We start from the raw sequence: 25,431 nt of genomic DNA, 5'->3' as shown, positions 1-25,431 counted from the left end.
TCGGACATCGGTTTCGTAGACCCCGATGTTGGAGATCGACATCAGACCTCGCCAATAGAGGGAGAGATCGGACATCGGCGGTCTGAACGTTATAGTGGGCCACGTAAGGTGGTCCCTAGAATTATGTTAAGTTAACAATTAAGATATTAGATATGTGGGAAACCTAAGTCACGAAGGATCCATGCACGTGGTGTGTATAACGCATGTAGGTGCGACACGAGTGAATAATCCTGGGAGGCGCTAAGGCCCATTACGGTTAGGGTTTCCAGGGAAAGTTGCATGCATGGCATGTGAATACTTAGGGCACCCACAAAGCAGATGGCGCTAGAGATTAGGTGCACAAGTTGGTACCCAGGCGACCACTCTATCATTCGTTGCACTCCAGTTAAGGAAAGTTCCATGTGCCAGATACGCTAAGATTATGTAAATAGCGGCGCAAGGACGTTCCCCAAGGAACCCTAGACGAGGGTAACAAGACAAAGGTAAACCCTAGTTTCAACCTATATAAAGGGTGCCAAGAACCCTAGCAAGGTACACAGTTTCTAAGACTGAAACTAATATATACACTTGGTGTTTCTTTGCCCTTATACTGACTTAAGCGTTGAAGTGCAAACGGTCGTCAAGGCGCCCCTTTGTCCTTGCAGGTGAGATATTTCTTGATCAAGGAAGTACGATTCTCAGACGGAGATAGGAGGGCCAAAGACTGTCGTTAGAGTCAACCGACAAGAACAAATATTTAAAAAAAAGAACATAAGGTTACATTGTATATCTTTTGTCTCACACTGTCTGCCTCTTGCCTTGTGGTTTGAAAGACTCCTTTCGCAACATTGTCTTATGAGTAATCAACCTTTCATACACTTTCGTGCACCTATATTCTTCATTGAAACTCATTATTGTCTAGCCAATATGATTATTAACATTTGTGTAACTAATATGCATATACATTATGTTGACTATGTTGCTTTCTTATGCCTACGTTAGTTCCACAATATCCATGCATCCATTGTCACTAACGATGTTGACAAAAATCAACATTTGCATGTGCCGAAAGCCCATAACAAATTAAGGTTTAGAGGCATAATCGATTACAAGTCTATAAAAACTTATTAATTTATAAAAGCTTATTAATTTTGTTGTTAGCCACATTACCTTATTAACAAAATTAATGTAGCTTTTGCAAACACCTTCAATTCCTAATGGAATTTGTTACACAATTTTAATTTCTCATACCTTACCAATAGCATAGTAGTTCTAAACATTCATAACTTTTCGATCCCATAAAAAATCCATAAATCTCAAACATAACTATAAACATAAATATCTAAATATTTATTTTTATTTTAATTAAAATTCTTCCTAATTTCATGACAATTACTAAATAAAAAAATTATTATTTTATTTATATTTCAGTTACTGCAATCATATCTTCTATTGTCTTTTAACTCATATCTACTCATTTTTTTCTATATCCAAATAATATAAGTGTGACTCATTTCCTCGTCCTTTCCTCTCCTTCCCAGCCAACCTCCTCTAAACCAAATCTAAAAAAAATAAAAAACATCATTTCAAAATTGAAGTGTATTACAAAAATCATTGCTAATCATATTTTATGATCAATAAAGAAATGAGTTTAAACATTAAAAAAATTAGGTTTTTATAAACTAAAATTAGTTTATATAAATTATTCGTAATACCATTTATAAATTTGTTTTTTAAGTTATACAAACTGATTAAAAAGTTATTTATTATTTTTGTGAGAGTCTATGTTTAATTAATTTAGAATGACTTGAGGTTTCCCAAGTCAACAGGAGAGAATATACACGTCAGCCCCATCAAATCCAATGAAAAAATGCCACGCAAGGAAAACACAGAGATCATGACGTGTCCCAAAGGAGTCAACCCAAAGTTTTTCTTCTATAATATCCACTCTGATATTTTCTATTCATAATCACTACGAAGAAACAAAACAACACAACAGAATAGAACACAATACATCATTCCTGTGGCAGTGCGGTTTGTTGTGGTTTCGGTTCCACGGAAGAATTGGGTGCACTCCATGGCAGAAAAACACAACCTCAAGAACCCAGCCGTCAAACGGATTCTCCAAGAGTTCAAAGAGATGCAATCAAACCCTTCTCCTGACTACATCAGTCTCCCTCTCGAGGTTCTCTTTTACTCTTTTTCAACTTTTCATTTCTTTCCCTTTTCTTCAATTGTTCTTAGGGATTTCCATTGCCTCATTTCTACTTTTGCTCTTCAATTTCAAAAATTGTTTGACGGCAGGATCAGGTCATTTGGTACTAGTTGCAATTTAATCAAAAATATTGTTCAAAGTTTGCTTTTGTAATTGTGAACAATTTTTTTTGGATCGGATAATTATGAACATTTTTTTTGGGATCGGATAATGGTGCTGATTTTTGAAGATATAAAGGGAGGGACCATTTTTACAAAAAGAAACAATCTTGTAAGGGTCGATTGTTTCATAAATATTTTTATGAGAAAAAAAAAGTTTTTTCATATACAAAATTCATCGTATAACTAATTAGGTTACCAAAAGGATTATTTCATTGACAGTGTTTTCTGAGCAACTTCAGTATGTTGTTTTCTTTCAGGAAAATATATTTGAATGGCAATTTGCGATCAGGGGACCTCGGGACACTGAATTCGAGGGTGGTATTTATCATGGGCGGATTCAGTTGCCTTCAGAATATCCCTTTAAACCTCCTTCATTTATGTTGCTGACTGTAAGATGTTTGTTTCCCTCTGGACTTGGTTGATTCTTATGTTGAAATGTTTATCTGAATTTGTTTGGTTTGATTTGATTTGATTTGCTGACATTAAGCTAAATTTCACACTGTCATCATTTCAGCCTAGTGGCCGTTTTGAGACCCAAACCAAGATTTGCTTGAGCATATCAAATCATCACCCTGAGCATTGGCAACCATCATGGAGTGGTAAGTACTGTTTCTTCCCCCTCCTTCACTCGTAGCATATGTAAACTAGAGTTTGTTTTTTTGTTTGTTTGTTTGTTGTTGCTCCGATCCAACTCCAACAGGAACGGAAATTGAGGGAGGGAACATAATCTTGCTTCACTTTCTCCCATCATCTAAAACATATCTTGTAAATGGCAGTGAGGACTGCTCTAGTTGCGCTGATTGCATTCATGCCCACCAACCCAAATGGCGCGCTGGGCTCATTAAACTACAAGAAAGAGGACAGGCAGGCCCTAGCCATTAAATCCCGTGAAGCACCTCCAAAATTTGGGACTCCTGAACGTCAAAGACTGATTGATGAGGTAAAAAATGTTGTTCATTCTTTTTGTCCAGTGCATCTTTTTGCTGTGATATCTTATGCTGATTGTACTAGGTAAAATGTTGCATGTTGTCTTTTCCTGGTGCATACTTTTTGTAATATATTGTACTAATTGAACACACTTCTATCCCAGATACACGAGTATATGCTAAGTAAGTCATCCCCTGTTCCAGAAGGTGGCCTCTCACAAGTTTCTGAAGAACAATCCAACACAGAGGAGGCTGAGACCCTGGTGAATTTGCAAAATCCTGAACCTTTACCTGCAGGAGAGGGGATTCAAGAGGAAGCAGGTGACAGAATAATTGAAGAACAAGAATACCCTGTCAATGCTAATCCTAACCTTGCAGGAGTTGAAGTTTCAATGGCGAATACATCTAGTGTCCCAATTAACCAGTTGCTCCAAACGTCAGATGCAATGGTTCAAAATCTGAAACCAGAGACAAGGGCTCAAAAACCCGACGACCGATTGTTCACTCTGGCTGCTATTGGACTTACTATAGCAATTGTGGTTCTTTTGCTGAAGAAGTTCGTTAAATCTACAGAACACGGTGCTGTTTTCATGGATGAATCTTAGATGAATTCTTTGCTCATGTTGGCTTAAAGATCAAGATTCTTGGCCCGATGGTAGTTTATAGGGAATTTCTCTACTGGAATGATTTTTTATGATCTTTCATGTGTACGTATGTCTTGTAACTGTTGTAATATAAATGTAAGTATACTACAGATTTGAGTTCGTGAGCAAGGGTCTACTACGTGGTAGTTATGGTGCTTTATTGTTTGCTTATGACTATCCTAATTTATACATACTGACCTAAAAGTGCTCATCAGTAACAACGTTGGATAAACATCTTCATGATTTATTGTATTTCCTTGTGACTCCTTTAGATCGATAGTATTATAAGTCAATAGGCTTATCTTCTTTTCTGTGTAGCAATTGAAAAGAATCCAGCTTCCATGTCTAATTAGACAAGGAGGTTAGGCAAAAGAAACACTATCGATAATCCTTTCTTTACCCGAAGTATCGATAACCACTTTCACACTACAAAGTGTCTGATTCATGGCTTGTTCCCAGTTCCTAATCCAGCAGAAACAACCATTTCGTCCTTCACATTCTCCTTGTCGGCTTATTTTCCATAAGGCTCCACAAGCGACAGCCAACCAAGGTAACCCTGAAATAGTAAAAGGCAACCCAAAATCCACCAAGAATTTCCATTAATGACTGAATCTTTAGAAGCTTTTATAGCAGCAAATCAGCCAACAAGATAAGCATATACCAAATAGAAGACAGTTACTTCGTAAGAAGAGTCACAAAAATCAGATATATAAACACACAGGCATAGAAAAAGAAAATAAGGAAACAAACTTTCACTTTTAATAATTTATTTATGCCCAAACGAGAGTTCATCCACTGTATGCTTAGTGATAACTAACAAACCAACTACATTATTAACAAAAATAAAGAATATTAAATTTGCTAATTTGAAAGTAGGGAAATCAAAATCAAGTTTAACAAAACTATATAAGATTGAAAATATCTATTGCAAAACCAAACGAAATTTGACTCAAGTTACGGAGTCAAATGGGACGTGCACGTGCTGATTAACTTTTGTGTTTGCTTGCAATTATAAATGACATTAACTCTTGTTCTTTATATATTTTGTTTAAAATCTAATCAATTTCAAGTATATGTTGTTTTCGGTAACAGAAAAAGAAATATTGTTTAAGGAGAATATATTTATTAATTTTAGGCATCTCTTTGAAAACCTCAGAAGACATTATCAGCATTAAGCGCTCCAAGATATGATGCAACATATGGATATATGCAAGTAAACAACCAACGTCCTCCAAATTTGCATCATGAGATTCATGTAGTACGAGTTTTAAGCCAATTGCATTTCAATATCTTCCTCCATGATTTCGGGGCTCTTTTATACTCAAAAATTTGTTCAATTAGCCCTGCAAAGTAGAATTTATCCTCCTCATATTCCACTTTTCTGCAAAGCCTCTTAAACAGATCACAAACTTCTTTCTCAGGGTAATTATCCATGATCAGTATCCTTAGTTTGTGGAACAGCTTGGCATCTTTTTCAGTGCACACCATGGCTTGCATTAGAAGGGCATAAGATGTGACAGGTTGACTATCATTTTGGTGCTGCTCTAATGCTATCATATTGGAAAATAGCATTTCTATGAAATGATGGAGTGTGAAGGGAGGAACATGAAGCACCCCATTTGCAAATTTCAAGTTTAGTAAGAACTTGGTGTTGGATCTCTTGGACTTAATCCCATCCTTCTTGAGCTTTGTTGCACACTCAAGATCACCTTGAGATATACTTTTCGTGGACACTACTCTTGCATAGTTTGGAAGGTAACACTGGCGAATCAGGTCAAGCAAATGGTAACCCTCTTGGCTAAACTTCTCATTCACAAATTCCCTATCCCCCGGCAACATTTTTCTGAAGAAACGAAAGATAAGCTCAGAGAGGGTCAGGGTCTGGTCATGTTGTACTTGAATGTGTACAATTTGAAACAACCTTTGAAGAATGAGAAAGGGTATTTGGTTTTCTAACAATATAAGGTCACACCTCACTCTATTGAGCAACCCTGGCGTGACAAATATGGGGTCACCACGACGTCTTATACCCTTTAGAGCATATTTCAAGAGAAGCTCAATGATGAAACACCCATCAACTAGCATCATCTCGATGAACTGGTTGCTTCTGAGTTTGAGTTCTTCTGCATAGAAATTTCGTGCTGGCTTCTCTAGATCGCTCATTGCATTCGCACATTCGTGCAAACTTGACTCTAGACGGTTTGGTTGTCGATTCAGCAGTGTGAACATGTAATGCCACTTGCGATCTTCCATGTATTTGAGACCATCCTTGCCATGATGGAGAGGACCAATAGAAACATTGCCAGGGATGAACATATTCTCATTTGCTTCTAGGAGTTTCTCGGGGACTCTGAAGATGGATTTCAAAGATGAAACCGCTTCAAGCCTCTCTTTGATCGATGATACAAGATCTTTATCTGCTTCTATCTTAGCTGAAATAGGGCTGTGATCCATTTTTCTTAACTGCTCCCTGGATTTGTCACTGCTTGTTTCCATTAAAAGATAGCAGAAAAGTGTTCTTTCTCTTTATCAAATCCACTGTGGGAGTAAAAAAGAGATCGTTATTCCTACAAAATTATACTTTTCTTTTTCTTCATCATTTTAAAGATATATTATTTGTTACATTTTCTCTTTTCTCTATTTTAACCATAGAATTTGTTAAACTAATATCTCTTCTACAGAAAGAAAAAACATGGCATGTATGTCACTAAAATCATATTAAATCACATATGCACGCATGCAAAATAGACAGCGAGAAAATATTACAAGTTTTATTAAGAAAATAAGTATGAGAATGAATATGCACATGCACATCTCGAACTCAAACGAGGGCCATCGTATCCAAATTTAAAGGAAAAAAAGAAGGAAATAATGCCAATTAATTTGCAAGGCTAAAACTACAAGGCAAAAGATAAGAGCTATGGGAAATTAGGGAGGGGAACAATTCCATAATTCAATTGGAAGTTAAATCTATATTTTCTAAGTTCACAAATGGGTTTGGGTTTGATTTTGATTTTAAAAATGATACTTTTATAAAAATAATTTTAAATTCAAAATTAAAGATAAATAAATATTTAGAATATTAGACATTAAATAGGTAATAACATAAAAAAAATTAACAGATTTGTAACTTTATTCAATATGATGGGATAATTTAAAAAATATATATATATATATTTAGTGTGAAACATTTTTATATTAAATTTACATAAAAAAATAAACATTTAAGTAGATATGAACTAAATAAAAACATATAAAATTTGGTTTACCATATATATATATATATATATATATATATCATTAAAATATTCTATTAACTTTTTCTAATGTTACATATATATGGTTAAAGGTGAAATAAATAAAATAAATATTTTTATTTTTATTTTTATTTCCTTTTTTGTTTTTTAATAAATTATGATACTTTTTTAAAGAAAAAAAACTTTTACAACCCCATTAAAAAAATATTTTGATGTTTATAAAACACACATCTTAGTTTTATGTTTATTGTATATTTTTTATTAAAATATAAAAAATGATACTTCTAAAATTTTAATACTAAATACATATTTTAATTTTTTTATGTGCATGCACTCTCATTGTATCAAACATTATATCTAATTCTAAAAGGCATATATATCAAATGTAAAAAAAAAACTATTTTATTTTGAAATTATCAAATTATAGGTTTTATGAAATATGAAAAAAATTAAGAAATTTTTATTATAAAAATAATCTTAAGAATATATATATATATATATATATATATATATATAAATTTTAAATAATTTAAATTAACTTTTGAAAAATATCAATTTTAAAATCAATACCTAACCCATCTTTTAATATACAATCTATTTTCTTCTGAAAAATATGAATTTAAATTTAAAATTCAGTCTAATTATTTAGATTTTAGTTTATAAAAATTTAAACTTAGTTTTAAAAAAAATATGAATTTAAATTTAGTTTATTTTTAAATTATATTTTTAAAAATCCAATTTATCTCCACCCAACTAGTTTAAATATAGTTTGGCTATTTTATAAGTTAAGTCTTCATGCTAACCTCATCCCATAATCAGTATTTTGCATTAATGATATTAGATTATGTGTCCTCAAGGTTACAATGAATGATGTCAATTCCTTGACCATCTAACACTGAATTGTTCCAAAATATAACTCATAAAAGTAAAATAAGAAATAGTTTTTTAATGAGACAAGCATACATCTAAGAAAATAAACTGGTCTCTCTCAATATACATTATCAAAAGTAACATTTTTTATATCAATCAACCATATATGAACAGAAAATAAACTCTGAAAATTGAATCACCAGTCTCCAGCCCCAAATCTTATTTTTGTTCTTAGCTACATATTTTTTCAATTCCAGCTACCCATTGCTGGAGAATTGATACTAAATTTATTGCAAAAAACTTATTAAGGAAACTAGAAAAAGAAAGCCAAAAAAAAAAGTATTAGACCTGGCTTTGTCTCCCTCTGAAGGTGATGCAAGAATGCTGAATGCAACAATATCTGAACAGCACCCTAAGCAATAATGGTTTCTGCTGCTGCTGCTACTATATATACATATACATTAATTGAAACTTATCAGAATCCTAGATAACTTGAGAAGTGTGGTAAGAGAAAGGAAGTAGAAAAACCAATGAATAAGAAAAGGGAGAACAAAACTACTCTGCTACACTTCTCTTAACTGTACGTAACAAAAAGAAATCACAACCCCTAATGGTAAAGCAAAAACCTGTTACTAATTATTTAACATATAGTTTAAGAATTGTTCACACTAATTCTAAGAGTCAGCGTATCAACCCTTAGCATTACGGTTTCGCCTTCTTTTTACCTTATATTTTGTTCCAACTCAAGTTAGCTAAGGTGTTGAGAAGAAGCAGAGACAATTCAACTTTCCTTCTATTGAAAATAAACATATTGTTGCCTTCACTTTTTTTTTTTTTTTTTTCTGTTCATCACTGTGTGAGCATTTGTGTTTTTTATTGTTATTTTAACATTTTGACAAAAGCTTAGAAATTTTTATTTCACATAGAGGACGTATAATTATTATTATTTTAAAAAAACAATAATACATGACTATAAATTAAAATATATAGTATTTTCTTTTCTTTTCTTAAAAAAATTGTAGAAAACGTTATCTATCTATTTTTCTACCATTTCTTAAAATAATATTATCTGCAAATTTATATTCATATTTATATTCATAGGAAATTTTTTAAGAAATCATTCATAGTTTTTAAGAATTTTATCAAACAAGAAAAAACTAAATTAACCTGAGCTAAAAAAATATTTCTTTTAAATTAGATTGGAATATTTATTTTAAATAATGAAGTAAAGTGAAATATTTATTAATGCAGAAAACTAATCTATCACTATTTTTACAACTTACGAACCAAAGTATAGTTTTCTTAGCTAAATTATTTTGCTTTACTAAATTATTTAGTCATAGTTATGCTTGAAACAACATTTAACTTTTATTTCATAATTTTGCTTGAAACATATGCATGCAATACTAAACTATATTGTTTTGGTTGAACTAAAACTAATATGAAAATGAATACTCTAATAATATTTTTAATATTATATTTTTTTTGTCCCATTTAATCTAGTTATACTATTCAAAATATAATATCATATAACATAGTATGATAGAAATCCTCTAGCCACAAAAAAATACACAAAATAAAGGAGGATAAATGTTTAGAGTTTGTCTAAGCTTATAATATCATATATAGGTATCATGTATGGGTCTAATGTGACTTTTTGTTTATCTTTTACAGTCTCACCCAAGAAGACAACTCTAGAATGAAGGAAGATCTCCAAGTCACCCAACCATCACTAGACCAATGACTAAAGAGTTCACGAAGAGTGAAACTCAACAGAAACTGAGATAGAGAAACTCTTTATATATATATATATATATATATATATATATATATATATATATAGGCTTTGATATATTTGTAAATAATTAACATATTATTTCTTTTCTTGTAAATAATTTGGGCCTAAATATTGGACCAAGTAGCATAGGTCTAGCTAGGTTTAGAAGTGTTTAGTTAGGATTACATTTAGGCTTGTTTGACTCCAAACCCTATACCATCTAGGGTATGGAAAGGAGCACATGGATGTCCACATGGCAGTCTAGAAGGGGAGAGCACTTAACATGGAAGATGAGCTGCACATGGAAAACATGAGTCCACATGACACCTTCTCATTGGAGAGTTTATTTTTTAATTTCAAATTTCGATTCCAAAATGTTAAGCCTATTACACTATAAATAACTGGGCAGATTATATGTACATTAGCTTGGAAATATATACGTGTTATGCTGCAAAATTGTAGCCAAAACACTTGTTTAAGCTCTCTCTAGGGTTGTTTTTTTCTTAGCCTTCTCTAGAACATTTCCTAGTGAATTGACCTAACCTTTCACTAGCAATTTCCACCTTCTTCCACTTTAATTTCATAACTCCTCTTGAGTTCAACCAAGCTTTCACAACTCACTTTCCTTCCATCATCCATCAAAAGTTAAGAAACAACATAAGAATGGATAAAAAGGCCATCATGTTACTTGCATATAGTATATATCGGACACTATTAGAACTTAGTTTTCCAAAAAATTATATATATATCACTACAAGAAAATAATTTAATAATAATTAATTTAGAAACAAAAAAAAATAGTTTTTATAGTAACTAATTTAGATACTATTTTATAAACAAAAAATTATTGCTATCTAAAAAAAATCTATTATTAATAAAAAATTATAATATAATTAGATAGTATATTTTTAGTAGCTAATAATAAAAATAAAAATAAAAGTTTTTTTAGGGACAATGTTTTTAGTCTCTTGTTAAGATGTAATTGGAAACCATTTTTTTAAGTCACTTTTAATCTATTTTAGAGACTAATTTTTGGTCTATAAAAATAATAAAATTAGAAACTAATTTTTTAGTTTCTAATAATCATATAATTAGATAGTTAAACTTTTACTCACTATTATTTGAATTTAGAAACTAATTTTGGAGTAATTAAAATTTATAAATTAAGTATTAATTATTAATTTATTAAATATTTTAAATTAATATCAATAAATTTACTAATTTATTAATTTTAGTATAATATTAAAATAATTAATATCAATTTAAAAATTAAATTTAAAATAGTATTTTAACCTTTTAGTTTTATTTAAACATAAAATTAAATTAATAAAAAATTCAAAATATTATTTAGATTAATTTTTTTATGAATTAATTTAAATAGATATGCACAAATTGTCTCGTAACATACTTCTCAAAAACATATTTAATTTTTTTAACTTTGAACAAATAGTCTGCATGGGGATTGAATTTGTATGTTTATCTCTTCCTTCTCTCTTTAACTTTTTTTCACTCATCTCACTCTCGAAAACTCTACAAAAATGGGCGATTATCTGCCTCCAAGGAGGCCAACCTCTTCAAGCTTATCATCTTAAGTTTCGATTCGTGCTCCATTCTCGCCTTTTTCCCTTTATTTTTGTGCTTGCTCATCGAAGCTCCGCACAACTTTACTCACTGTGTATCTTCCCCATCTTAAAACCCTAGATTATGCTCTCATGTTGTATTTCCTCATTTACAATCTCTAAGAATCTACGAGAACGATATTAGGGATCTTCAGTTGAATTTCGTTCTTCTATTTTGTGATGTCTTTGGGAATTGATTGTTTCGTACTTTAGACTTTGAGCTTGTTGTCTGACTTCATTGTGCTCTTTGTTTTTATATAGGAAGTAGTTTCTTTAGGTGTTGCAAATCTATGACAAAAGTATTTGTGAATGTTACATCTATTTTGACCTTGACTCCTTCAGACATTATAAGAGTACTTCTTATCCTTCTTTCTTTAGACTTATTATGACTTATTGTTTATCATGCAATTTTTAGTATTTATATATAAAGTATAAGTTATTTTGTTTGTATTATAACCTTTAAAATAGCAATCATCCATCCTCCTACTATCATGTTGTAGTGTTTTCAGAGTTAGCTGATACATGCCACTTTCCAAGATTGAGTATGTTTTTAATAATACATGTTAGAAAAATGCAATTACGTTTTTCTATTTTTATTATTTTTCTAATTTCAGTGCACTCCGATACTGCTTTTTTAAGTAGTTGGTGTATTTTTTTGCATTTGATTGCTATCATGAGTTGTTTTTTGCCAATTTTGGTGCACCAATGCGTGTAACACCAATTACTATTAACTAACTTATAATAACTTTGAACCTTTTCCAAGTGTTTGAATAAAGCTGCGATTTCTAATCTTGATTTATTGCTCCATTTGTATTGATTAAATTGTTTTGTCTTGTCTTTTTATTTATATGTTGTTGAACTTAATTGTTGGCGAAGTGTTGCTTGGCTTCACTTTGAAAAGTTGTTATGGCTCATTTGTAACGTGATCTCTGTTATATATAACCAGTTGTAGTATTTTGAAACATTTTGAATAACACTGATTTGATAAATAAGATGTTTTTTTTTTAATATATATCTACGGTCGCTCTAGATATTTGACTAATCTCTACCTTATTATATAATGTATTTTACAATTCAATATTGTATGGATAAAATTTTGTAGGACTTGCTTATCCTCCACTCTATTTTTATAGTGGAGGAGTCAAAGAGTTCCTTGCTATAATAAAACAACATGTTCTTCTTGTGAGGTTAGCCCGGATGTTATGTCCTACTGATATTTTAAATTTTTTTTTTATTTGGCATTAGTAGTGCAATATTCGATATTATGTAGCAAGTTGTTTCTATGAATTTATATGATGTTTTTATTTCACTGTGTATAAAATCAATGAACCTAAAATTTGACATTTTTTAATTGTCAGCAAAATATGATTTTTATATGACACCATGTATTTTTTGAAATGATGGAGAATCATCATCATGCCCATTTTCTACGCTTGCAGGTTATTGGTGTCTTTAATCGCCTTTTCTCTTCATCTGATAATTCTGGTTTCTATATTTGCTTTGCCATTCTCAAATGTCAATATCCTAATTCAAATTCTATTTTATTTTTTAAAATTCATCTTTAAATTCCTGTTTTTGCTACGTGTAATAATTCCATATCATTTTAAAAAAATAATAATAATGATTTAAATATAATTCTTTTTTAATTTTTATATGTCGATATTGGATGCGGTAATTGACTTAATACTATAGTCGAGGATAAAAATTATGAATTATAATGATTTATAAAATTACAAAAAGAAAAAGAAAAAAAAAATATTCTAACATTCTTATATTTTTCCTATAACTAATAATTATAATTTGTATAAAATATCAAAATAAATATATAAACATAATACAAATATGTTCACAACTCTTTTATATAGTGTTTCAAAACATATCCCTCTTCATAGGACTTTAAATATTTACATAAAATTAAAACAAATATTCAAAAGAAAATAAACATTTTCATCATCCAGCTTCTCACCGAGGAGTTTTTTCACTTGTAACATCATCTGCTCTCGTGTAAATACACAATCATCACATATTAAAGAAAACAACCACAAAACAAAGCAAATGGTAAGCTAGCTATTTTTAAAACTTCTAACATGAATATAACTTTAATATCCACATAAAGCCATTAATTCTCATGCATTTTCACATAACCATCAAGCTTCTATCATAAATCATAATTCATAATTCATTTTTCTCATGTCAGACTTTTATTGACTCACAACACATAAACACTAGACTCTACTTCCTAAAGACTCGTGTATTAACTTAGACTCAGATATCTGCACTTGTCATACTATTTCACTGTGAAATTCACACAACTATGCGCATAAATAATCTCGATATCATCTCTCTCCTAGTATGACAAGGTTAACTCATATAACAGGTCAACTTAATTATCTTTCAAACAACTTTACCCATTCATATGAACCTCCTTCGACTCTCACCACCTAAATAACTTCATCTATATGATTCCACTATCTTAGGAGAGTCGGGATATCTCCTTCTAGACGAATTCGTAGTTAATGCACATCCTAAACAATCTTAACACAGTATTTTCTTTTCTGAAAATATTATGTCTTGATTAAGATTCATATTCCACATCTCAAATATCCAAAATCAAACAATTAAATCATACCAAAATCTTACAATTTCAAACCACACAAAAATTCATCCAATAATCACATACATATCTAATTAAAGAAATTTTGAATTAAATATACATGAAACAAAATTTTACATAATTTATATGTAAAACTATAAAATAGAAATAAACCAACCTTTTAAAAGCAAAAATTAAAATTTTAGTTTTAAGGTTTTTTTTTTGTTTTTTTTTTTACAAAATCTAGCCTGAGTGAAAATCATCTCGCTTGAGTGGGAATGGGTCTCGCTAAAGCGGCAATTCTCTTGCTTAAGCGAGATTGAACCCGAGAGCACCTAGAATTCCATCCTAGATCTCGCCTGAGCAAAATTTCTTCTCACTTGGGTGAAAACGGACTCGAGGGCACCTTATCTTTCCATTTTATTCTCGCTTGAGTGAGATATGCAGAGAAATCTGCATAACTATGCCCAATTTCATCATTCATAATCAAACAAAAACAATTTCAATAACTCATTTCAGTTCAAAAGTAACTTACATTATATCAATTATACAAATCAACCAATTTTTCATATTCAGACAAAAGCATCTACCATAAATCATCCCTATCAAAGTCAACATATTCACATTTTATTTTAAATAATATTTTGCATTACTCATAAACAATCGCTCCTGCAAGCAAAATTTGGAACTGGTGACCACGTCACCCCACATCCAGATTTTCTAGTCTAGGGTTCTATTAAAAATTTAAACTAGTTTCCCTTACCTGAACTTGAGAGAGCTCCATAGAATCCTGATAAAAGAATCTAACTATATCACTATGACCCTAAGCTAATAGAGATTAACCCTAAAACTAAAATGGTCACATGCAAAGCCTAAACAGAGATAAACCTAACAAGTTCAAAATTTGACTCAAGGAGAAGAGGAAAAATGAATTTACTCCTTACAAATGTCTACTTAAATTGTGATTTATAATAGATTTCATATAATAATGAAGAGTTTCTTTGATAGTAGAAAATATATTATTAGTATTTAATTATAAATAATAAATTTAGATTTAGTATAATTGAATTAATATATTTGAAACATCATCAATATGACATTCCATCCATTGTAATTATTGTAATTGAAATAGTAAAAAGAGATCCAATCTCAATTGAAAATTAAATTCACAAAGTTAAATTATAGATGAATCACACAAGTTTGTAGATCCATCTATACCCAATTGCATTTCTAATGATTAAAAATGTAACTATAAAATTTTACAATGAAGGAAATTATTTAGCTTTGTTTGAAATAATTTAATTAATAATATTACCAATATTAATTACTATTTCACTTAGTTAAGGAAATAACAAAATTTAGGATGAGTATTAACGAGAACTTACAAGTCTTTTAATGTAGGTAATTTAAGAATTACTTTATGTTGAATCAAGTGTGTTCAAGCTTTGAAGAATCCAAACCCTTTGAAGTTTGACGGAAGGCTGGTTGTGCTTGCTGTTGTTGAGGTGTTTTAGAATAGGATCTGGGGTAGATTATCTGTGTAAATCCACTCTTGATTGAATCCAAAGCTTAAACATTCTTAAACCTTTTAATTGAAAGTGTTTTTCAAACTAAGTGAAAAACAACCTGTTGTTTTGTCGAAACAACCGATTATTTTATACAAAGGTGTTTTTAGAAAGGTTGAAAACTGTTTTTGATGGTTGACTTGCTGTCAAACCAAAACAACCGATTGATTCGAGCATTCAACCGATTGTTTGTTTTGGGACCATAACAGAAAACTGTTTTGTGCTTTGACTGAGCTTTAAATGATTTTATAACTGAATACGCTCCAGTTTTAAATGCTTTGACCATTCTTTGAAAGCAATAAATAGTTTGTTCAGATTATGTAACAAACAAGAAAAAGAACTGAGTTTAATTAAAGAAAAACAGATTTGAGTTTTTCACTGATTTTGCTTTTGAAGAGTTGAAGTTTGCTTTGAGATTGCTTTGATCAAGAGAGTGTGGAATAGGATTTTCATCTTGTATTGATTTCAGATCTTTCTGTAACAAGTGTAATCCTTTTGTACTTTGAGAAAACTCTGTGTGTGAAGCTGAGAAGTGTTGTGTGCTCTTGAGGTTGTCAAGATCAGCATTCTTGATAGTGTTTGTGCTGAGCCAAAGGAAGTGTGTGTCTAGAGGGGATCAAGGTCACTTCTTTGGTGGTGTTGTAAGTAATCTAGGGTTGATTGTTGTGCGGATTCCCCAGTGGTTTCTGGGAAGACTAGATGTAGCTCTTGGTTTAAGAGTGAACCAGTATAAACCTGTGTGTGCAATCTCTCTATCCCTTGAACTCTTTAATTTCAGTTTATATTTGTGAACTGGTATAAACAACCGATTGTTTCTGCGAAACAACCGATTATTTTTCTGGTGCTGTGTTAAATTGCTTTGTGTTTTTGGCAAGCTGAATTATGAATCAAGTTTTCTTAAAGGAATTTCATTCTAGACTAAAAAGTTTGCGAAAACCCTCTTTAAACCATTCACCCCCTCTAGTTTAAAGTCATACATTCTAACACTTTAGTCCAACAAATATGCAAAAATTGTTTTTATATTAAATATTTTTTCCTACTACCATTAATAAAATATTAACTACACATTAATATTCTACGTTTATGGAAGTGTTGGTTATATGCTGAAAAGGGTCAAGAACAAGATTCCAAAGCTTTCATTTGTTGAGGTTGAGGATTTATTCTCATAGCTACATATGAGCTTGAATGTTTTTAACTGTCAGAAAAACTTGGGTGTTTTTAACTATTGCAAAATCTTGTTTTAAAAACTAGAGTCAAACTGAAACTCATCTGCCTTATCACAATTTTGCTTTCAGTTGTGTTACATGTTTGTCTTTATTCATAGACTTTATATATGAAACTGTTTTGTTGAATGTCCATGTAGCTAATATGTGTATTAATATGTGTATGGTAGGTAAGTAAATATGTTGAATTCTTTTAGTCCAAGGCTAGCAACTGTGGGGCTGCAAGTTTCTCTCGTTCTTTGCAGACTACGTTTTCAATTCTCAAGCATGTACTGGTTGGAATCTCCTTCAAGCGAAAAAAAAAGGTTAGAAAATTTTTATTTTAGTCATTGTATTTTCCTTTGTGATTTTTTTTATGTTCATAGTTTAGAGGATATTTTATTGTTCTCAAATAAATTAAGCAATGACAAATTATAAGACTTTCTTTTATAGTTGAATGATGCATTGTGTTATACGACAGATTATGGATATTTGTCAAAATTGAAGTTGGATGTATAATAGATTAATGTCTAATAGAAGGGGATATAAAGATGCATTTTTAAAAGAAGTAGATGAATTTGTGTCCTATGCATGTAGAGAAACGAAATTTGCCAAATGGAAAAATAAGGTGTCCTTGTTCTAAGTGCAAAAATCTAAAGTTCTTCCATTTTGAAGAAGTTAAAGTTCATCTTTATAAGAAAAGATTCATTCTTGAATATTGGTATTGGACATGTCATGGAGAAAGTTACCCAAACATATGCGTAGATACTAGTCTTGAGATTTTCAGTACACAAGAAGGACACCTCAGTATATTTGAGAGCATGGTTTATGATGTTGTTGGTCTAGAGTATGAAATAGATCATAATGACTTTCCAAGTTGAATGAGACTCCAAACATAGAAGCCCAAAATTTTTATGAACTATTAGATGCAACCCAAAAACCATTATGGCCCGAATGTAATAATCACACTGAATTATCTTTTGTTGATAGATTTTTTACAATTAATTAAGAGGGGAACATGTCTCCAAGATCTTGTGATCAAACATTAGCCCTTATGAAAGAGACACATCCTATTGCTAATCTTATTCCTAAATATTTCTATAGGACCAAAAAATTAGTCTCAAAACTTGGTTTAACTGCAAAAAAAAAATTGATTATTGTGTTGATGGTTGTATGTTATTTTACACTGATGAAGAAATGAAGTTAAAAGAATGCAGATTTTGTCACACACCACGTTTTTAGATATGAGGTGTTGGTAGAGATAAATACAAAGAGGTTCTTATTAAAAGAATGCATTATTTACCTCTCATTCCTAGGCTTGAAAGCTTATATGCCTCCATGAGTTTTGCTCCATATATGAGGTGGCATCATGAAAATAGACGAAAACCTGGGGTGTTGTGTCATCCATCAGATGGTGAAGCTTGGAAACATTTTGATAAAAATGTATCCTGAATTTGCAGATGAACCAAGAAATGTAAGGTTAGCTTTATGTTCTGATGGTTTTTCACCTTTTAATAATTCGACTCCACCTTATTCTTGTTGGCCGGTAATTATCACTCCTTACAATCTTCCTCCAGAATTATGCATGACTACTCCTTTTATGTTTTTGACATTAATCAATCCAACAGGTAAAATTGATGTCTATTTGCAACCATTTGATTGATGAGTTAAAACAATTATGGAATGGAGTGTTTACATATGATAATAGTCGGTGTGTCGTCTGATGTCTGTAGCTACATCTTGTGTTGATGTCGCTTGTATATGAGCAATCTCAACCAAATCAGTGGCCACTTCATTACCATGCTTCATGTAGGACCCAAAAACCGCAAGGTTATTGTTTAACATGGAAAATTGATTTTCAATGACATCCACCATGGGTGCTTTTCTCTTTGATCCCTTTGAAGAGGAGGTCTCACTCGTTGCCTGAAAGGGTGTAGATTGAGTATTGCTTGGACTATTAGTTGATTCGACATGTGGTCCAGGTGAGCGGGGAAGATCCTCATCAGGAGCATCGGGAGCATCAAACTCTAGCGGTTTTGGTATGTAATCCATGTTATTATCACTTAGATTGACACGTATATTTTCCATTGGGCCATGTCTGGTTGCCTGTCGAAGTGTCCTCCCCCCATTTCCGGTGGCTCTGTCATTCGACCATGGCTCCTCCATAAGGTCATAATTGCGGATGGAATTGACACACCATTTATCGGCAAAAGGCTTTGCCTGTAACCAATAAAATGTCAATAAAAATATTAGTAATAGTCCTTTGTTTAGGGTTTAAAGAAATGTTGTCAACATTATTAATTATGGTACCTGGATCAAGCTATCCCATACTTCGTCATCTGCCTCAAATTTTTTACTACTCTGGTTCCATGCAAAACCAGTAAGACTAGAAAATAAATCGTGCATCTCCCTCCAGTGTCCTTCAAACTTTTTTGACGATTTTGGACATGATCTTTTGTTATGGTATGCATTACAACCTCGTGTAATGCCATAAAAATGTTTTTATAGCCTTGTGTGGTCCAACTACCATCAAGTCTTGAACCTCGTCATGCCTCTTCCACCATTGCATTTAAAAGTGCTAAGTCCATATTCGCAGTCCACTTAGTAAACTCTCTCAAATTGCCTGATGAAACTACAACAACATTTTTACCGCGATCCATTTAAAAATTGTAATCAAAGTTAGGGCCAAATAGAGTAAGAAAAATTCAAAATACAATTTATTGCATAAAATTAATTTTTTACATAATGTTGTCACATTTCATTTGCTATAGTCTCTAATTTGTGAACCTATCCTATAATCATCCTCACGAGGTTGAGCAGCTGAAACTTGTAAATCTTGTTCTAGCAATTCACGATCAACTTCTTCAATGAAAGAATCATCATTATCCACCACGCGAAGACAATTATGGATAATACAACAAGCACAAACTATATTTGTCATAATGTCCAAAGAGTAATGTGGCTCGGTCCCACTAGCTATAATTGGGAAACGCTTTTTCAAAACACCGAAAGTTCTTTCAATTATATTTCGCAACGACGAATGACGATGATTAAACTCTCAAGCATTTTGTGGACCTCTTCGAGAGTACTTTTTCAAATGGTATCTAACCCCCCGATAAGGTGTTAATATTTATCCTTTTAACATAAAATCTGCATCGCCAAGATAGTATTTCCCTACAAATATTGTGCAAACCATAATTAGTCTTGAAACGTCTTCAATAAAAATTGTTATGCATACCCAAATACCTTCAACTGACCTTCCGGAACAATAAGAGGATCCTCTCGTATCAATGCATCCTTTAGTATTCTTGAATCTGAGGCTGTTCCTTCCCACCCGACCAGAACGAATGTGAATTTCATGTCAAAATCACACGCTGTGAAAATGTTTTGAGTTGGCCAATTTTTTCTTTCTCGAAAACATGGTGCATCACCATGTGGGACCTTCACGCTTACATGAGTGTCATCTATGGCACCTAAACAATCCTAATGAAAAAAAAATTGATATTTAAGAAAACAATTAAGAAAAAAATTACAATAAATATAAATAAAATTTATCATAAATGAACCTTAAAATACGGATAGAATCGGTTGTTGAGTAAGATCTGGCTTGCACAACACTGCCATCCGGTTGATTTCAGAATTCTCTCTCCAACACCAAAATCGCATTCAATATGTTATAAAAGTGTCGGGAAACTGTTTCTCCGGACCGATGAAAAAAGAATGAAACCCTCTGATTCTTGACATTATTTCCAATAACGTGGAGAAATTTAGCAAGTTGTTCTTCCACGGTTGATTGATATGCATCATTAACAAGTCCGGTTTGCCTAATTCGTTGACATAATTGAATGAATGCTTGTGGTCCCATGCGAATAATGTCACGAGAACGTTCAGTGTGCACCAAGTACTCCATCAGCTCTTGTCTACGTCGCTCTTTTCGTGGTTCAAACTCAGTAATAGAGTATGTTTTATCACTTAAGATACGCAACAAATGTAATCCAAAAGCAACGATGCAAAGGATCATAAACTGATGCATCTTTTATGTTCTTTTGTATTTGTTCTTGTAGTTGTGAAATTAATTTCATGTTCGCACTCGCACTATCGTTATAAATTCCAATTGTTTCATCAAAATTTTCATTCTCGTCGTCCTCAAAATGTGACAGCGAATTGTTGTTGTTATCCATCCCAATAATGTTGACATCCATAATACACAACCATGTAAGAAAAAATTATTCAAATGGTTGTATGTAAGATTACAAATCTTACACATTAGTCATTAGTGAGTTACCATACTAGTCACAATTTTAGAGTTAGGGTTAGGCTTCTACTAGTAGGTTAAGGGATAATGTTAGTATTATGGTTAGGGATACTATTTATGTAAGAGATTACACAATAAATATAAAAAATGTAACTTAATTTTTTTTATTAAAAAGAAACAAATTTTTTTACTAATTACAACAAAATTGTATTTTCTACAACCCAAAAAAATATATATATAATGTAATTAATTATTTTTCTTGTAATAAATACCTTAAAATTGTTTTAATTATTTTTTCAAAATAGATCATAAACAAAAATAGTATACAGTACATTATTTAAATTAAAATTTAATTAAAATTATTGAAAAATATCTTGTGTAGAATTTTTACACAAATAAATAAAATATATAATTGTTTAATTTTTATATATTAAAATACATTTATTGTTGATTTATTTAGTATATTAAATTCATATAAACATGATTTACATAAATATTTCAAGTGGGTAGAGACTTTTTTTCCTTTGTTTTTGTTAATTAAGAGTATCACCTTTTCGAAGAGGTAACTAATTTCTTGAAAAAATTATCTTCCCTTTAAAAGAATGACAGTTCTTATAAACACATTCTTAAAGGCAAAAATATCTCTCTATTTTTAAATTATAATTTTTTTAAACATTTTCCATTATTTGATTATTTTTATTGTTATATAAAAGTGTAAGATTTAGAATCATATTCTCATATAAATTATATCAACTGAATATTAATTGAAATAAGAAATAATTAAACCTATAGTCTTTTGTTAATGTGTAATAAAATTTTATATAAATTAATTAGTTTTATAATGGATCGAATAGTGGAGAATTTGTTTTAGACCACAACTAATTTTTTAAGGAGGTAACTTTTTTAAGTACATATAATTTATTTAAAATAAATAACTTACACTACAAAAGTCTCATTTTATCTTTTATTTTGATCCAGCTCAACTTTAAACCTAACAAAGTCATTTAAGACACCATTAAGAAATAATTTAATTAATTAAAATCTTAGAAAAGGGAAAAATACGGATGGAACAAAAATTGTTGATTTTCTAGAAATTTAGATTTTAAAATTGCAAAAAAATTGAAAAAATCAATTCAAATAAACAATATATTTATTAAAAAAAATCATACCACAAGTGATTTAAATGATTTAAATACACAATCAGACCTATTGACTAACACAAAACTGAATATAACATAAAGAGATATATTAACTAACATAAAAATAATATAATATTAAAGACTTATAATAACTAACAAAAAAATTGAATATAACATAAACAGATTCTTAATATTACAATTAAATTAAACATATGATCATTTTACATCCATACATGTTAAACAACACAAATTTAACTTTTATTTGTACATGCTTAAACAAATCCAACAAATTTGAAAGCTAAAAAAATTAAGGACCTGAAATAAGAAGATTAGAAAGCCTTTAATATTATGAGAGGTTATAATTTGATTCTTTGCACCCAACAAGAGTCCCTAAACCCCACCTGTTATTAATAACACTACAATAGTAAAACACACAACTTAGAAAGAAAACACCAATGCATATTAAAACCACCAATGCACAAGCATAATATGCATTTTTTTTATGAATTTAATAGAACAAAAAAAAATGAAACAAAACAACTCCAGTGCCAAAAACAACATAAAACACAAAGTATATATATATATATATATATATATATATATATATGAACTAGGATGGAGGGGGATTTTACCGGTAGCCGTTGCAGCTGAACGTATCAGAGAGAGAAGCATCAATTCATCAAAATGGGTAAGGTTCACGGATCTCTTGCGCGTATGGATAAAGTGAGAGGACAAACTCCTAAGGTGGCCAGGCAAGACAAGAAGAATAAGCCACGAGGACGCGCTCACAAGCGAATGCAATACAACAGCTGACTGTGGTGGGATTCGGTAAGAAGCATGGACCAAACTCGTCGGAGAAGTGAGGGGCGTGTGGATGACGGGTTTTCGTAGTTTGCAAAATGTATCACTTGTTTTATTTTTATTTGATCGATGACGAAAAGTTGATAGTTAAAAAAAAGTAGGATGAAGGCACAAGAACCTGGGCTTGAGAAGGAAGAATTTTGTTGAGAAGAATGCTTATAAACAAACTTCACATGCAACAATTCACAAAAAATATCCAACCTTTTTTTTATATATAAATATGGCACATATGACAGTTGTGATATTCACCCAGTGCCGTGTAAATCACCATGGATCAAGCTCTTGGTCAAGAAAATCTTCACGGACCTTGCATGGGTTGTATAAAAAGCTTTGCGTGCATGAGTTATATAAAAAACTTTGCGTGCATGGGTTATATATAAAACTCTTCGTACATGGGTTATATAAAAAGCACTCTGCCCTTTAAACCAAATGAAGCATAATGTGATACATAAAAATCAATATTTTATTACCATGGACCTTGGTCAAGAAAAACTTCACGGACCTTGTATGCCTTTTCAAAGAATATGCTTCTGCATGCATGGGTCATCTAAAAAGTATTGTGTCCATTAAACCAAATAAAACATAACATAATACATAAATACATATTTTAATATATCAATTATCTTTTCAGTTTTTAATGAACAATTTAAGTTATAATAAAATTATTTTAAGTGTTTAATTATCACTACACTCTTTTGAGAAAAAAAAAGAATACGAGAAATTTTAAATTACCCGTAAATAGTGATTACTTATTTGAATATATTTGATTAATTGAATTCAAACAACATTATTTATATAATTTTAAATATTCAAACATGGAACCATAAAAAGTATTCATTTTAGGATTTTCTAAAACTCCCCTGCACTTACCTTCGTCCACCAAATGTCACATGAACAGGTGAGTTGGAAACATCAAATGTATTTCTCCAAAACTCCATCAACATTCAAAATTGAATATAAAATAATATAAGATACAAAGATATAAAATTTGGATAACTGATGAGTTGTTTTTAGGGATTTTTTGTATTAAATAAATTAAATATTTGGTATAAAATAAAATAAAAAATGTTTAGTATAACCTTTTGGTGATTCTCATGATCCAACCCAGGTAATATTTTCAGTGTTAATTATATATAGTATGTTCTTTTCTTTAAACAAAACTAAATCCAACAACATTTAATAAAATATCTGATTAGAACTTGAAAAATAGGTATCATCTGATTTACTCTAATAACTAATATATAAATGGAAGATTTTATTTAACTATATTTTTTTACACTGGTTTATCATTATTTACATAATTTATATTTTATAAAATAATAAACAAACTTAAAACTTCCTTAAAATTTATGATGATTTGTTTATTCATTTTAAATATAATATATATTTTAAACATTGTACAATAAATTTTTTTAAATACTAATACATTAAAATGAAGCACTATGATACATTCGAATGAGGGTAAATTTAGAAATAATGGATGTTGACATGGCTTTTCCTCTACATCTCTTCATTTTGAGAGGAGATGATATTTACTGTTCACAGGTATATCCTCTCCTTCACTTCCCCACACAACCTTAGATCCAAATAGCTGATATCCCCTCACTTCTTTGCCTGTGAACAGTACATCCATAGAAGCAAACAGGGGGTTAGTGATAATTGGAGATGTTTTATGGTCTATTTGTTTCTGTGGATGTATTATTCACAGACAAAGAATGAACAAAGAAGTTAGATAATATCAACTATTTGGATTCAGGGTTTTGTGCAAAAGAGAAGGAGAGGATATGCCTATGAACAGTAAATATCCTCTCCTCTCAAAATTCAAAATGAAGAGATGTAAATGGAAAATCGCATCAGCATGTGTCATTTCTGAATTTATTCTGAATTTACCCTCATTTATTCTACTGTTATAGTATTCTTTATTTTCCATTACTGCAAGATTTTTTAATATTAAAAAATAGTATTTTTATTTGTATAAGATGTGATTTATTTTCTAATTTTATAATATATGTTTAATATTTTAAGAAAATACTTGAATTTATGTTTTTATTTAATTTGTTGTTGTGTTTATATTAATATATTTTTGTGTATAATTATTAAGTTGATGAGTTATAATTTATTTAATTATAATTTTTATGAAATTCTTTTCTATTGTTAATTATCTTATTTTTTTTAGTATTTTTTATTTTTCATTATTAAGGGTTTTTAATATTAAAAAAATAATATTTATTTATATAATATCTGATTTATTTTTGAATTTTATAATACATGTTTAATATTTTAAGAAATTAGGTGAAGTTCCTATTTTTATTTAATTTATTGAATACATATTTTTTTAATTATAATTTTTAAATTATATCTATTTACA

At 30.4% G+C, this 25,431-nt stretch overlaps 2 protein-coding genes and 1 pseudogene across 2 annotated transcripts; 2 read left to right on the top strand and 1 right to left on the bottom strand.

Annotated features, from left to right (window-relative positions):
- Window positions 1-1,940: 1,940 nt before the first annotated feature.
- On the top strand, window positions 1,941-4,050 carry LOC137807010 (ubiquitin-conjugating enzyme E2 32-like). The gene is made up of 5 exons (XM_068607424.1): window positions 1,941-2,164; window positions 2,613-2,744; window positions 2,870-2,954; window positions 3,132-3,295; window positions 3,446-4,050. Exons 1-5 carry the CDS (start codon window positions 2,057-2,059, stop codon window positions 3,884-3,886), a joined length of 930 nt encoding a protein of 309 aa, XP_068463525.1. The 5' UTR covers window positions 1,941-2,056; the 3' UTR covers window positions 3,887-4,050.
- LOC137807009 (UPF0481 protein At3g47200-like) lies at window positions 3,839-8,463 on the bottom strand. The gene is made up of 2 exons (XM_068607423.1): window positions 8,401-8,463; window positions 3,839-6,463 (listed from the first exon to the last, which is right to left on the bottom strand). Exon 2 carries the CDS (start codon window positions 6,419-6,421, stop codon window positions 5,177-5,179), a length of 1,245 nt encoding a protein of 414 aa, XP_068463524.1. The 5' UTR covers window positions 6,422-6,463; window positions 8,401-8,463; the 3' UTR covers window positions 3,839-5,176.
- Window positions 8,464-22,832: 14,369 nt separating this feature from the next.
- LOC137805854 (small ribosomal subunit protein eS30z/eS30y/eS30x-like) lies at window positions 22,833-23,073 on the top strand (annotated as a pseudogene).
- The last annotated feature ends 2,358 nt before the right edge of the window (window positions 23,074-25,431 follow it).

This window comes from Phaseolus vulgaris, chromosome 3 (assembly GCF_000499845.2).
Source record: "Phaseolus vulgaris cultivar G19833 chromosome 3, P. vulgaris v2.0, whole genome shotgun sequence".
Classification (NCBI taxonomy): domain Eukaryota; kingdom Viridiplantae; phylum Streptophyta; class Magnoliopsida; order Fabales; family Fabaceae; genus Phaseolus; species Phaseolus vulgaris.
Note: the sequence above shows the minus strand (reverse complement) of the source record. Positions and strands in the feature narration are given on the sequence as shown.

What these genes read in the sequence shown, in the direction of transcription:
- LOC137807010 (XM_068607424.1), top strand. Translation starts at nt 2,057, where the DNA reads ATGGCAGAAAAACACAACCTCAAGAACCCAGCCGTCAAACGGATTCTC. An exon ending in CTTCATTTATGTTGCTGACT is followed by an intron (nt 2,745 to 2,869) that starts GTAAGATGTTTG and finishes TCATCATTTCAG; the next exon opens with CCTAGTGGCCGTTTTGAGAC. An exon ending in TTGGCAACCATCATGGAGTG is followed by an intron (nt 2,955 to 3,131) that starts GTAAGTACTGTT and finishes TGTAAATGGCAG; the next exon opens with TGAGGACTGCTCTAGTTGCG.
- LOC137807009 (XM_068607423.1), bottom strand. Translation starts at nt 6,421, where the DNA reads ATGGAAACAAGCAGTGACAAATCCAGGGAGCAGTTAAGAAAAATGGAT.